General features: G+C 39.5%; 2 protein-coding genes across 2 annotated transcripts in view; one reads left to right on the top strand and one right to left on the bottom strand.

Annotated features, from left to right (window-relative positions):
• Positions 1–13,533, top strand: part of TP63 (tumor protein p63) — a 401,462-nt gene that overhangs the window by 159,930 nt on the left and 227,999 nt on the right. The gene's annotated exons all lie outside the window — the stretch shown is intronic.
• Positions 1–13,533, bottom strand: part of P3H2 (prolyl 3-hydroxylase 2) — a 208,036-nt gene that overhangs the window by 20,355 nt on the left and 174,148 nt on the right. The window contains exons 6-8 of the mRNA XM_063442798.1: positions 9,122–9,211; positions 6,215–6,255; positions 834–928 (exon numbers count right to left, since the gene is read on the bottom strand). Of these exons, the coding sequence (XP_063298868.1) occupies positions 834–928; positions 6,215–6,255; positions 9,122–9,211 (226 nt within the window). The remainder of the gene's footprint in view (positions 1–833; positions 929–6,214; positions 6,256–9,121; positions 9,212–13,533) is intronic.

The raw sequence follows: 13,533 nt of genomic DNA, 5'->3' as shown, positions 1-13,533 counted from the left end.
TGCCTGTGAATGTGTGTTTCAGTGAAAGAGTGTGTTGGTTAAACAATGTGTATGACAATGACTGTGTCTGTGAGAGTGTATGTCAGTGCATGCATCAGTGAGGGCGTGTGTCTGTCAGGAATAGAAATTTGGAAGGGGGGAGGGGCTAAGTTTTGTCATGCCTAGGGCAGCACAAAACCAGAATACACCACTGACTACTATACATTTAACATACCTAAACAGAGTACAAAGATCTATAAATATTAGCACAAATTTAAATAATCACAGACGGTGCTAGTTCCAACTTTGACCACTAGATGTCAATAACAAACAGTGAAAAAAGTAGAGAGAAATTTTTAAAAAAAACTATAGACAGCAGGGAACTTTGTTCCATCCGCATTTCTTAGAACACTTAAAAAAAAAAGTTCTAAATATTTAAAGTTTTTTTACATCCTCAGCTCCACAAATTCCTTTCAGTAAGAGATGCATTCCTAAAGTAGACATATTCCCTTGTGAGTAGGATTTGTTGAATAAGTGTACTGTACACAATGAACTCTGTAGTGGGTGAGTAGGATTGATAGATCAATAGATATTAGGTGAGGTACAGATGCCATTGTTCACATATATCCAAGATTATTTAACAAAGGTGTAAATATTTATGGAAATCTTTATCAAAGCAAAACTGGGGCAGTTCTGCATTGGTTAACAATGGCAGATACATATTCTGTTTCCTTAATGACTGCTTCTCATTTAGTACTATTTTGCAATGTTACTATGATCGTTAGCCTGTAATAACCATACAAGTTTACACATACAGACTAATACTTGTGGTTTGCTCTGCCAATAGCACTTACCTTCTCTAAGTTGCCGGTCAATCTTCTGCACTGCCTTCCTCCCTGATAAAAGTCCAGTGACATCGGTTAGTTCACTCTGAGTCCCTGATGGATTCCTGTGTCATAGAGAGAAGGAAAGGTAATTAAGTAATTAACATAATTAACAAACAAAGAGACGCAATCAAGTTTTTGTTTAATGGTGAAATGCAATATAAAACAAATCTCCCCCCCCCCCCACCCCAAAAATGACCACATTTATAAAACTGATCAAGTTGCAAGTTGCCATATAACCTATAATGAGCTTGATGATGAAACTTTGCTGGCAAAGCGTCCAGTAGGCAAGCTTTTATAACGGTCAAGCCCTATTTGGCATGTGCTCAGTATAGGTGTATTTTTGAAATGCACATACAAATTTCATAACATCATATTTGCTTCAAATGAGGGGGTGAAAAATTAATGATTAATAGAACACAAAATTCTGTGGTGTTATAGTGTTTACAAACAAAAGTAACTGTGACATAGCAGGTGTAACCTACAGGAACAAGAAGGGATGATGGTCGTGCTCACATGAGCTTTCATCAGCATTTTTTACATTAACCTCTTAAGGACCAAGGCTTTTTTTTTAAATGCAATGTGTTTGTGACAAAGGCCTCATTGGTGTTTTTGACAAGCATTCATTTTACCACAATTTTCCCCTGTTTTAGTGCACCCATACAATATATTTTAATGATATAACATAAAATATATTGTATGGGATACATATACACATTTTAAGGAGAAATAGGGCTTCCTGTTGATACCCTTTGAGCACACTTAACGCAATATTATAGTATGAAAATGTTTTTAAAAATGGGGAAATTATTATTTTTTTTAAAAATTTTTTTCCAGTTTTACAGGTAATCATTTCTACACACTAAGTGCAAGTAAAATGTCCAATTTGTCTTTGATATCATTACAGTTTTAGAAATTATAAAACAATATATAGTTGTAGAAAGTACATTCCCCAGGCTATGTAACTAAGAGCATGTTGACACTTTTCATGTAATAATTTTATGACAAACCTAGCACAAGTTACTTAATTTGTTTGTATGGGGCAGGGGAGGTTATTCATTGACCATGCTTGCCCCAGTACTAAAAACACACCATAATTATATTCTGCTACTTTTCACGAGTACAATGATACCCCACACGCATACCTTATCCCCTAGTAATAGCCCTAATCCGACCCTTATTCAGACCCGTAATCCAATCCTTAATGCAACTTTTTATCCAAACTCTAGTCTTACCTATAATCCGACCACAAATCTAACCCCTTTTCCTACCACTAATCCAATCCATACTCTAAACTCTAACCCTACCCATAATCATACCCAGAATCCCACTCTCTAATCCCAGTCCTAATTCCACCTCCCTCTACTGATGTATGTCATCTGTACTGTCTGATTGTAGCATGAGAGGGACAGCCATCTCTGCAGAATCTGACATAGGTGCTGGGCAGCGGGCAGAGCCCAGCACTGCTTCTGCAGCAGGTGAAAAGCAGGGAGAATCTCACCAGTGTCTTTTCAGACCCTGTGGATCTCCCTGACACAGGAAAGGACCGTGCCAGGTGGAAGGGGGCACAATTACTTTTAGATTTATTATGGAAGCACGATACCTGGGTACCACCTTTTTTAAATGCTGCAGCCTGGGGGCACACTTAGAAATACCCAACTGAGTGATCTTGCTTACTGTGGCCCCAGGATTTAACACCTGCTGGTACTTTTACTGCCTAACGGTCTATGCCATCACTGGATATTAAAGGGAAACTCCAGTGCCAGAAAAACGATCCGTTTTTCTGGCACTGGAGGGTCCCTCTCCCTCCCACCCACCAATCCCCGGTTACTGAAGGGGTGAAAACCCCTTCAGTGACTTACCTGGGACAGCGGCGATGTCCCTCGCCGCTGTCTCCGCCTCCGCGACGCTCCTCCTAGTGATTACGTCGGCCGGTGGGCGAGACTGATCTCGCTCACCGGCCGAGGAGACCTAATGCGCATGCGCGGAAATTCCGCGCATGCGCATTACGTCTCCCCATAGGAAAGCATTGAAAAATCATTTCAATGCTTTCCTATGGGGTTTTGAGCGACGCTGGAGGTCCTCACACAGCGTGAGGACGTCCAGCGACGCTCTAGCACAGGAAACCTGTGCTAGAACCCAGGAAGTGACCTCTAGTGGCTGTCTAATAGACAGCCACTAGAGGTGGAGTTAACCCTGCAATGTAAATATTGCAGTTTATGAAAAACTGCAATAATTACACTTGCAGGGTTAAGGGTAGTGGGAGTTGGCACCCAGACCACTCCAATGAGCAGAAGTGGTCTGGGTGCCTACAGTGTCCCTTTAAAGCAATGCACTGCATGACGGCAAAGTGGTCAACCATAATTGTGTATATGGTAGTGTCTTGGTATTGGTTCTTTTAAAAGAACAAAAACAAAAAACAGTAAAAAAAAAAAAAAAAAAAAAAAACGAGTAGCTTATTTTAGTCTAGTGTATTGAAATGATTTATGTAAAACTCCTTTCTTAGAATTTTCCCACTGAAAAAAGGACTGCAGTTGCAGTGCGGAAAGCAGTGCGCTCACAGTAAATCATCTATTGTTGCAGTTCCTTGAGCCTCAGTAGACATATGTGCTTGTTCCGTCCATTAAATAACATGAGTTCTTAGATTGAAGCCAGCTGCTCCTATTTACATCTTTACAGTGTCTGCCGCTGCACACTAAACTGATCAGGGTAGTTTATGGCTAACTGACATGCCCAACAAGCATACTGTTTATAGAAACGTAGAATGTGACGGCAGGTAACAACCATTCGGCCCATCTAGTCTGCCCAATATTTCTTTAATTAGTCCCCGGCCTTATCTTAAGTCTAGGATAGCCTTATGCCTATCCCATGCATGCTTAAACTCCCTCACTGTGTTAACCTCTACCACTTCAGTTGGAAGGCTATTCCATGCATCCACTACCCTCCCAGTAAAGTAATACTTCCTGATATTATTTTTAAACCTTTGCCCCTCTAATTTAGGACTATGTCCTCTTGTTGTGGTAGTTCTCCTTCTTTTAAATATAGTCTCCTCCTTTACTGTGTTGATTCCCTTTATGTATTTAAATGTTTCCATCATATCCCGCCTGTCTCGTCTTTCCTCCAAGCTTTACATGTTAAGATCCTTTAACCTTTCCTGGTAAGTTTTATCCTGCAATCCATGAACCAGTTTAGTAGCCCTTCTCTGAACTCTCTCTAAGGTATCAATATCCTTCTGAAGATATGGTCTCCAGTACTGTGTACAATACTCCAAGTGAGGTCTCACCAGTGTTCTGTACAATGGCATGAGCACTTCCCTCTTTCTACTGCTAATACCTCTCCCTATACAACCAAGCATTCTGCTAGCATTTCCAGCTTCTCTATTACATTGTCTTCCTACCTTTAAGTCATCTGAAATAATTACCCCTAAATCCCTTTCCTCAGATGTTGAGGTTAGTAGGGTATCAAATATCCGACGAGGGACTTCCTCAGGGATCTGCAATAGTTCACCACGATGGGGACCTCTTATAAAGCCGGCAAATCCGTTTCACCTAATGGCGTGCGTTCCACTGTGGGACGCAAGGACGTGTCTTCTATGCGGCCAGGGACGGATGCCGATATGGAGCAATAGAGTGTAGAGTTCAGATAGAGAATATGTACTGCGCGTGCTCCAAAATAGGAACATGCGCCCGCGCAGAAGCGGACTGCACAGAGTCTAAGGAAAAATCAAAGAAAAGGTGAACAGTCGCCCTAAACATGTAACAATACCAGGAAATGAAAAAAACATCAGAAACCAGTAATAAATTTAATTGGTATACTGTGTATATATAAAATGACACAAATGCAAAAATATAAAAATGAAATGGGGAATAAAAACAAGTATACATATATGTATAATGACAATGGTGTAAAAATGATATAAAAAAGCAATTACATATTAATAGAAAATGAAAATTATATAGAAATAGAGTTGTATATATGGAGTATAAATGTATATATGAAATTAAATGCATATATAAAGAGTGGAATAAAAAAAAATCGGATTTCGACAACACAGTATAATCAAATAGAGATATACTTGACTTTACATACAAATGCTATACAGTACATTATACATATTTGTATACTTTTTTTATTCCACATTTCATTTTTGTATTTGTGTCATTTTATATATACACAGTATACCAATTAGATTTATTACTGGTTTCTGATGTTTTTTTCATTGCCTGGTATCGTGCAGTACATATTCTCTATCTGAAAGCTACACCCTATTGATCCATCTCGGCATCCGTCCCTGGCCGCATAGAAGACACATCCTTGCGTCCCACAGTGGAATGCACGCCATCAGGTGAAACGGATCAATCAGAGTTGCCAGCTTTATAAGAAGTCCCCATCAGGTTGAACTATTACAGATCCCTAAGGAAGTCCTTCGTCGGACGAAACGCGTTGGATTCTACTAAGTTTGGACTTTGTCTTTTATTGTTATTTTACTTTTAACTATTTTGCTGCTGTTGGCTATTTTCCAAAGATCTACCACGCTGCTGCTATGTTCCACCCTGTGTGGAGATATGCTCGTGATTTTACTACAGTTTGTAAGTGCATTCTAATAAATCTTTCCATGTTTTGATTTTACTTCACCATATGCGGTCTTTTTCCTTTCCAAATATAAGGATGTACATCATCTGAGACCTTTCACTCTCCTGGTTCATTTAACCCCTGGTGGGGCGAAAAGCCTGATTCATCACATGTTTGTGAGTTTTCTACTAACACCACATATCTAATTTTGTTATTACTATATTACGCTATGTGGTGTTTATTATTATTATAGATCTCAATTTGATCTACTTATCCTGGTCTGCATTTCCAGGTGGTTCTTTTATTTCATATACGTATACTGGCTGTTTTTTCCCACTCTTTCTTTGTGCTTATTAATTATTAGGCGTCTGTGAGGTACACCTGGGAACACTTCTAGGTTTTACGTATACTACTGTTTACTTTAGTGTGTATATTTTTTTTGTTTTTTCACTATATGTTGTAATAAAGCATTAGGCCAGTAAATATAGTCTAGCTTTTGGGCTAAAAATGAACCTTGTTCAAGAACTGTAGGTAATATAACAATTTATAATTGTATAAATATACCTGTGTAAAATAATGTATATTTACTGATCTATCCAATATTTAGGAATTTAACTATATTCAGGTAGAACTAAATATAACAAATTCCTACATGTCCCATCAATCTTTATGTTGACTATAGTTACAGTTCTAAATCCTACACGATCACCACGTCAATTTATTAAGTATATAAATGGAACCTTCTAATTTCCTGTCCAGAGTAAACTTATTGCACATACCGGTTTTCATCTTGTCGATCTCCACCAGTAATCCAGAAATCCTGCAACAAGACAGCACAATCAAACAGCTTTCTAGCAACTTGATAATTTCAGTAAATTTCACAAATCAGACAACACAATCTCATTCCTAGCTGCAGACATCTGTATTAGAATATTTGGGATCAATTTATTCTGTCTCCCTAAGAACATGACTGCTTCTGTGCCGGCTGTCACCTGAAAGAGATGCTGCACACAACTCATCATCTAACACAGAAAAAGAAAACTCCTTTTGCTTTGCAGAGTACCTACAAATGAGCGCAAAAGCATCGCTCGTAATACTTTCCTCCACTGCAGGAAACCAGACAGGAGGGTGAATGTCATTATTTAACAGAAGTATTTATATAATATCCATTAGGACTGTTATTGAAACCAGAAGAACCGGAGTTGAAGTGCGGTGTTTGCTAATTCGTATATCACTCACAATCACAATCTATTATTCGAATGTGACCAGATATCCCTGTTACTGGAGCATTGTGCTTTCAAAATGGACATAATGTACCTATTTAAGTCGTTTATTTCTTGAACAGCATGGTGCTATTTCACTTCTGAAAAAGACAAAGCTCAGGAAATACAAAACTATATTTCCAGAGTTTTGGCCAGAGTAACATTAAAGCCAACTGATAGTGGTTTTCAAATGCAGGCAGCGGAAGGGATAACTGTGTACATATGTTTCCAGGGATCTTCAGAGCTTTGCATCTCAGAGGAAAAGCCTAGATCTAAAATAAAATACTATAAGGGATGCAGCTACATATTTTTAATATATTGGGTTTTGAACATGTAAGAGATATTGCATTGTGGTTTTGAAGAACAAATTAAGTTATTTTGCTGGATTCAGTTGGGTGACTTTCGAGCAGTTACAGAGGTATGATTATCATAATACATACTGATGAGAAAGGCTTGCTTCTAGAATCAAATGAGAAGTGTAAAATGAAGATATTTGAGCACCAATATACTCAAAGGGTTTTTATACAATGAAACCTAGCAAATTAAAATCACTTTCTGGCAATACAAAGAAACAATACATCTATGGCCCCTCCTGCACAAACTGCATGTACCGTTTAGCATGTACCGTTTAGCAAGCAACTATGATCTAGAATAGCGTTATTTAATTCATAAATGTGAACTGCTACAAATTTTCATTAAAGGAACACAATACATTTCAGTAAAGTGGTCTGGGTGCAATGCCAACCGCCTGTTTGAAACCTGAAGTTGAATACATTTCCGTTAATCAGATATGGCAATACTTTCATTGTAGGGTTACCTAGTCATAAGAGGTAGGCTCGGTGGTACAGGACTTCCTCATAGACTGAGAGGGATCAGCTGATGCTCAGCCAGTCAGCTAGCCCTTCACAGTAGGAGCTTCTGGGTTTCATTGCAAAAAGGAAGTGTACAGGAGGCTTGGACCACAGGTAAGACATCAAACCGTTTGACTAGTTATATTGGGAAAATAGTGATAGGAGCCGCACTCAATCCCAGCAGCCACCCGGTGCTCCGGAGTAGGACCAGCAATCCCACAACGATAAAGCAGCACAAGAATTTCTCCAGGCACTCAAGGCGTTCAAGTCGCAGGCAGTTTTAATAGAACAAAAGGAGCAGTAACGTTTCGACCTGCTAAGAGGTCTTTGTCAAGCTTGCAGTGGTTATGGGACTTGGCATATTCCTTTCATAATAATAATAATAATAATAATAATAATAATAATAATAATAATAATAATTATTATATATATATATATATATATATATATATATATACACATATATATATATATATATATATATATATATACACATATACATATATATATATATATATATATATATATATATATATATATATGAGCTAAGATGTATAAAATATGCTTATTGTATATTAAGAAATAAGTGCACTTTATAAATAAAAACTTGAATATGAATAGCGATAAAGAAATCAAATATGCCATACAATCTGGTATGAGCAGTATTACTATTACAGCAATAATAACTTTTTGATGGGATTTATATATTTGAAACAACGCCTTTTTCTGTCTTTTTAAACAAAGAATTAACACCCAGCCTAAATTACTCAGAAACAGATTTTCTTAAGAAGCTATGAGACTCAGCTGGTTCTGCTCCACTGATCACATAAAAACACTTAGAGCTGAACTACTGAGCTAAATTATACATCGGTGTGAAGAGGCACCTTCTTCACCTGCATTCTTTAAGGATGAAAGCATTTCACTGCTCTTTATAGAACTTTATTTGGTGGAAGAATTTGACTTGTCATTGAGCATTCTGTGAAGGGTGCTTGACAGGAATGGGATATTCTAGCTAATTTGATACAACCACATACTCACATCACACATAGAGCTGTAAATGGGGGACATGAATGGAATATAAGCTCTATTTTAACATAACCATAGCTCTATAAAATATTCTTTACTCCAGCCATATGCTCGAAAAATATGGTGGCCACTATACACATGTTCAGATCATGACAACAGCAAGTTTTCAGGCTTAAGTAAAGTGTCAGGATTTCTTCAGGGATTTGCATATTTTAGTAAAAAAAAAAAGATTTGAAAAAAATTCTCCAAACACACTCTCCGCTAAAGTCTGCCATTTCCTTTTCTGTTCCAGCCAAATAGTGTGTTAGTCATACCCTCTTAAAATTGAAAAGGGGGTGCAAAGAATGCTGGAGAAGAAGCAAAGTATTCATTCCCCCAAAACATTACTGGTGATAAAATATGTATTCTTGTACTAAAAACTAACGAGGAGGCTGTAGTGCCCTTGCAATGAACTTGCTCAGTAGACCATGCCTGGTTTTAATCGTAGCAGTGATACAGTAGAGCAGTGATAAAATCTATTTGCCATGTGTATGCCATTAATGCTTACAGGTTCATGATATGAAAATCCCAGGCCAGCAGCAGCAGATTGGAGAACTTCAGATTCCAAAATGTGACGGCTGACAAATTGCATGGCTTCCTATAAAAAAAAAATAAAAAAAAAAAGGAACAATCAATCACCATGACTGGAAAGTAAAAATTCTAGAATCATTTCTTAAAATGTCATGTTTGAAAGACACTTTGTCATAAAAATATAAATGCTGCAACATTAAAGGTATATAGTTTACACGTAATTTCTGTGAAAACCAGCATATTGCTTGCCTTATTTTGGCATGGGAAATTATTTAATATCATAAACTCATCTGCTTTACATTTTCACCTTGCCTTGGCTGGGAGTTATGAATGTTCCCATTGCAGTATAAGGTATCCCAGGGCCGAACATTCGGCATCATTAACCAATACATTTGCTAGCATACTATAAAAGTTCCCCCTATTGTGAAATTATTACACGTTTTGGTTTTCTCTTGCAAAAGATTTTTTTTTCTTTTTTTGCATAATTTAGATTTACCACCTGTTCTTCGTCACAAAATGTCTGCTTGGGAAGATTATGTCAAGTTAGAAGGAACGCCACCGTTTTTCTACCAGTTGGGACAACACTTACTTATCCCACAACATGGCTCAGGAAAGAGACAACCAACCAAGGCTTTGATTTGATAAGCCTTCCAAAGTATTCAATACAGTTAGAAAAACTTGGCAAATGATTCATCTATCAGAGTTTGCAGGAATCTATGATCTGCAAACTTTCTTTGTCTTAGGGATGAGCATAACCACCTAGCAAAGCTAGTGGGTATGCGGCAGTCTCCCGGAGTCAAATGCCAGAGCTGAAAAGGCTCGCGCTGTGCATCTGCACAGCAACAGCCTTTCAGCCAATCAGGTAATCAGGAGAGCCGTGCTGAGCGCGGGATTCCTGATTACCTCAGATTTTTAAAATTGGGAAACTGCGGATGGTTAGCACATCCCACGAAGTACTAAGGATAAATATTTCCGACAGTGTACGGGAATATATTTAAACGTCTAAACGCAAATAAAACAGTTCAAGATGCCAATAGTACAGGGGAACAAGAAAATATTTAATAAATCATGAAGACATACAAGATAGACTTGAAACTTTGTATAAAACAGCTGAACTGAAAAACAAGGCAACAATGTATGCCAAAGGAGAGTAACAAATGAATAGTGGAAACATTCAACAAATTGCAACGAAATAAGTTCAATAAAAGAGAAGAGAAATGTTGAAACAAGTCTCAGCAAACATATTCTTTATGCAGGGAGTCCATGCGAATATTGAACCGACGAGACTACTTGCATCCACTTCTCCTATTTAGGTGGATCTTTGGTTTGTTGGTCCGGTCTTGGAGTACGGCTATAGTCTGTAAAAAACAAAACAGAGAACGGTTATCAAATGTTGAATAAGCACCAGATAACCTTATGTTTTAGAAAGCAAACTACCACCAGCAGGCAAAACTCTTAACTTGGAGGAGGGTGGGACGGGCGCTATTGCTAGGTGGTTATGCTCATCCCTAAGACAAAGAAAGTTTGCAGATCATAGATTCCTGCAAACTCTGATTTGTCCTCCGGGAGGCATAACCACCTAGCAAAGCTAGTGGGTAGAATAGCACACACCTGGTGGTGGTCCTAAGAAACTGAAGGCGTTCAACTTCTGATGGCCTCCAGTAAAATCTAACAAAGGTTTTACTGGACAACCATCTTGCAGCTTTTAAGATAGTAGGGAGAGGAAGGCCCTTTCCTGCTGCTTTAGTAGCCGAGGCTCCCCTAATTGAATGGCTTTTGAACACTGAAACATCAATTCCAGCCGTAGACATGGCGGAAAGTATCCAGCCTCTAATTGTATTAACCTTGGCTGGACGAAAGGGATTCCTTGATGTAATGAATAATTGACTGATATCATTTCTAAATCCAGCAGAAAGTTGAAGGTACGATTGTAACAAACTGACTAAACATAAGCCTGGATCGGAAGAATCTTGGACCAAGTCCAGTTCTACCGGACCAGGAGAAAAATGGGATGTTTTTTGTCTGCCTTTTAGTATAATATGGAAACCTCCCGGGGTCCTGGACAACCAAGGTTCTGAAATATGGATTTGAGTTAACTCTGCTCCTCTAGCTGCCAGGGCCAAGGACAGCAGAGAAGCCAACTTAATAGCAGTCCATCTTAAATCAATTTTAGCATTATCCAAAGACTTAAGGAAATTTAATAAGACATCTACATCCCAAGTAGATGTGTAGCGTGGGGTATATGGGCGGCAGACGGCTAACCCTTTTAGTAATCTCAAATACAGGGCATCCTGAGTAAGGTTGGGGATCAGGAAGTTTAAGGCAGATCCGTAGGTCTTGATTGAACTGACAGATAAACCAGAATGGAACTTAAGGGTAAGAAATTCTAACGCCAAAGGAATGGTATCAGATCCTTGTGTGTTAGACAGAAAAGAAACCTCCCATTCTTTGAATTCCTCGATCATCTTTCTATATCTTACCCTAGTTCTACGTCTTAAAGATGAGTTAATAATATCCAAGACCTGATCCGATAAAAGGGGATGTGTTAACAGCCTACCAGGGCTGCGATCCACATTAGCTGCGGGAGCTTGAGCAGAAGATCGCTGGTTCCCTGAAAGCAGTCCACTGTCATGCCTAATGGGATCTTGATTCCCTTGACTAACTGGTGGATCAAGGGATACCAGGGTCTGGAGGTCCATACTGGATAAACGAGAACTAAGCTCTGCACCCTGTCCCTGCGGATCTTCTCCAGCACTTTCATCAGTAAAGATGGAGGGGGGAAAGCATAAGGGGCTGGAACATCCGTCCATTGGAAAGACATTGCGTCCATTTTCCAAGCTCCCTTTGTCCAGGTTCGGGAGACGAACCTGGGGGTTTGAGCAGATGTTTGGGATGCAAACAGATCTACCTGTCTCTGGCCAAAATTGCTTTCTATCCGTTGGAAAAGAGCAGTCTTTAATTGAATCGTTGCCAGGGACAGACTTTGGCGAGAGAGAGAGTCTGCAAGCTCGTTCGCCTCTCCCGGAACATATTCTGCGAAGACCTGAACGTTGTTTGCTAAGGCCCAGGACCAAAGATCTAGAGCCTCTAAGCAAAGACCCCTTGATCTTGTACCCCCTCTGTGGTTTATATAAGCCACCGCTGTCCTGTTGTCCGAATTGACTTTTACCAACATCGGTGACTGGTTTAGAGGAACTAGGCCCTTGAGAGCTAATTTTATAGCTCGTAACTCCAAAATGTTTATATGGAGGTGACTCTCTTGGTCTGACCAGATTCCCCTTATGGCGTTCTGGGATGTAAACGCACCCCAACCGTGACTTGAGGCGTCTGACGTCAGAGTGACTGTCGCAGGCTGCTCTAACAGTGGACGAGGAAGTGGAATTTCTAACTCCAAAATGGACTTCAGTTCTTCTCTGACCTTCTTGGGGAGAACAAATTTTGATTCCCAATGGCCACCCTGTCTTAGTCGGTTCCCTAAAAACAGCTGACTTCTTCTGCAAAGTAAGGGGGAATTGTTGTATGCTGGTGTTAAAGCTATTAATTTCCCGATAATCTTTGCTAGGTCTCTCAAGGACCAACTCTGGTGCCTGAGAGATGAGTTGAGATGTACCAGTAGTTTGTCCCATTTGTCTCGAGGGATTCCAAGAGACATAGTCCTGGTGTTCAGTATGAAACCCAGAAAGAGGATGCTTTGAGTGGGAATTAGGACTGATTTCTGTAGGTTTACTACAAATCCTAGGTCTTGTAAAAGGGAAGCAAGGTAATCCCTTTGAGAAGCAAGGGCTTCCCCATCTGGATGCATGAGCAGGATGTCGTCTAGATAGTATAGACACATGAAACCTTTTAGTCTGACATGAGCTATCACTGATTTCATAATTCTGGAGAATGTGTATGGTGCGTTGGATAGGCCAAACACCAAAACGGTCCACTGCCACACTTTCCCTTTCCACTGAAACCTGAGAAAACGCCTGTGTTTCTTGGCTATGGGGACTGAATGGAAGGCATCTTTTAGGTCTAACTTTATGCAGAAAAAGGCTTTCTGTACTAAGCCTGGAAGATCTGATAAACCCTCCATCCTGAACCTTTTCCTTTTGATGAAAGCGTTCAGAGGCCTCACGTTTAGGACCGGTCTCCAGGAACCGTCTGACTTTGGTATTGGGAACAATGGGCTGACCCATCCTGTAATAGACGTGTCTGCCAACTCTATTTTCCCTTGACTTAAAGCTAAGGAAAGGGAGGCATCTAGCACTGGGTTCACCTCTCTGAGGGGTGCAAACTTCTGGACTGGGAACCTTAAAAGGGGGAGTTGTAAACCCCTTTGAAAAATCTTTAGGACCCATTTGTCTGAGGAAATATCCTTCCAATTTAGTGGCATATGAGGAGGCACAC

This window comes from Pelobates fuscus, chromosome 2 (assembly GCF_036172605.1).
Source record: "Pelobates fuscus isolate aPelFus1 chromosome 2, aPelFus1.pri, whole genome shotgun sequence".
NCBI lineage: Eukaryota > Metazoa > Chordata > Amphibia > Anura > Pelobatidae > Pelobates > Pelobates fuscus.
Note: the sequence above shows the minus strand (reverse complement) of the source record. Positions and strands in the feature narration are given on the sequence as shown.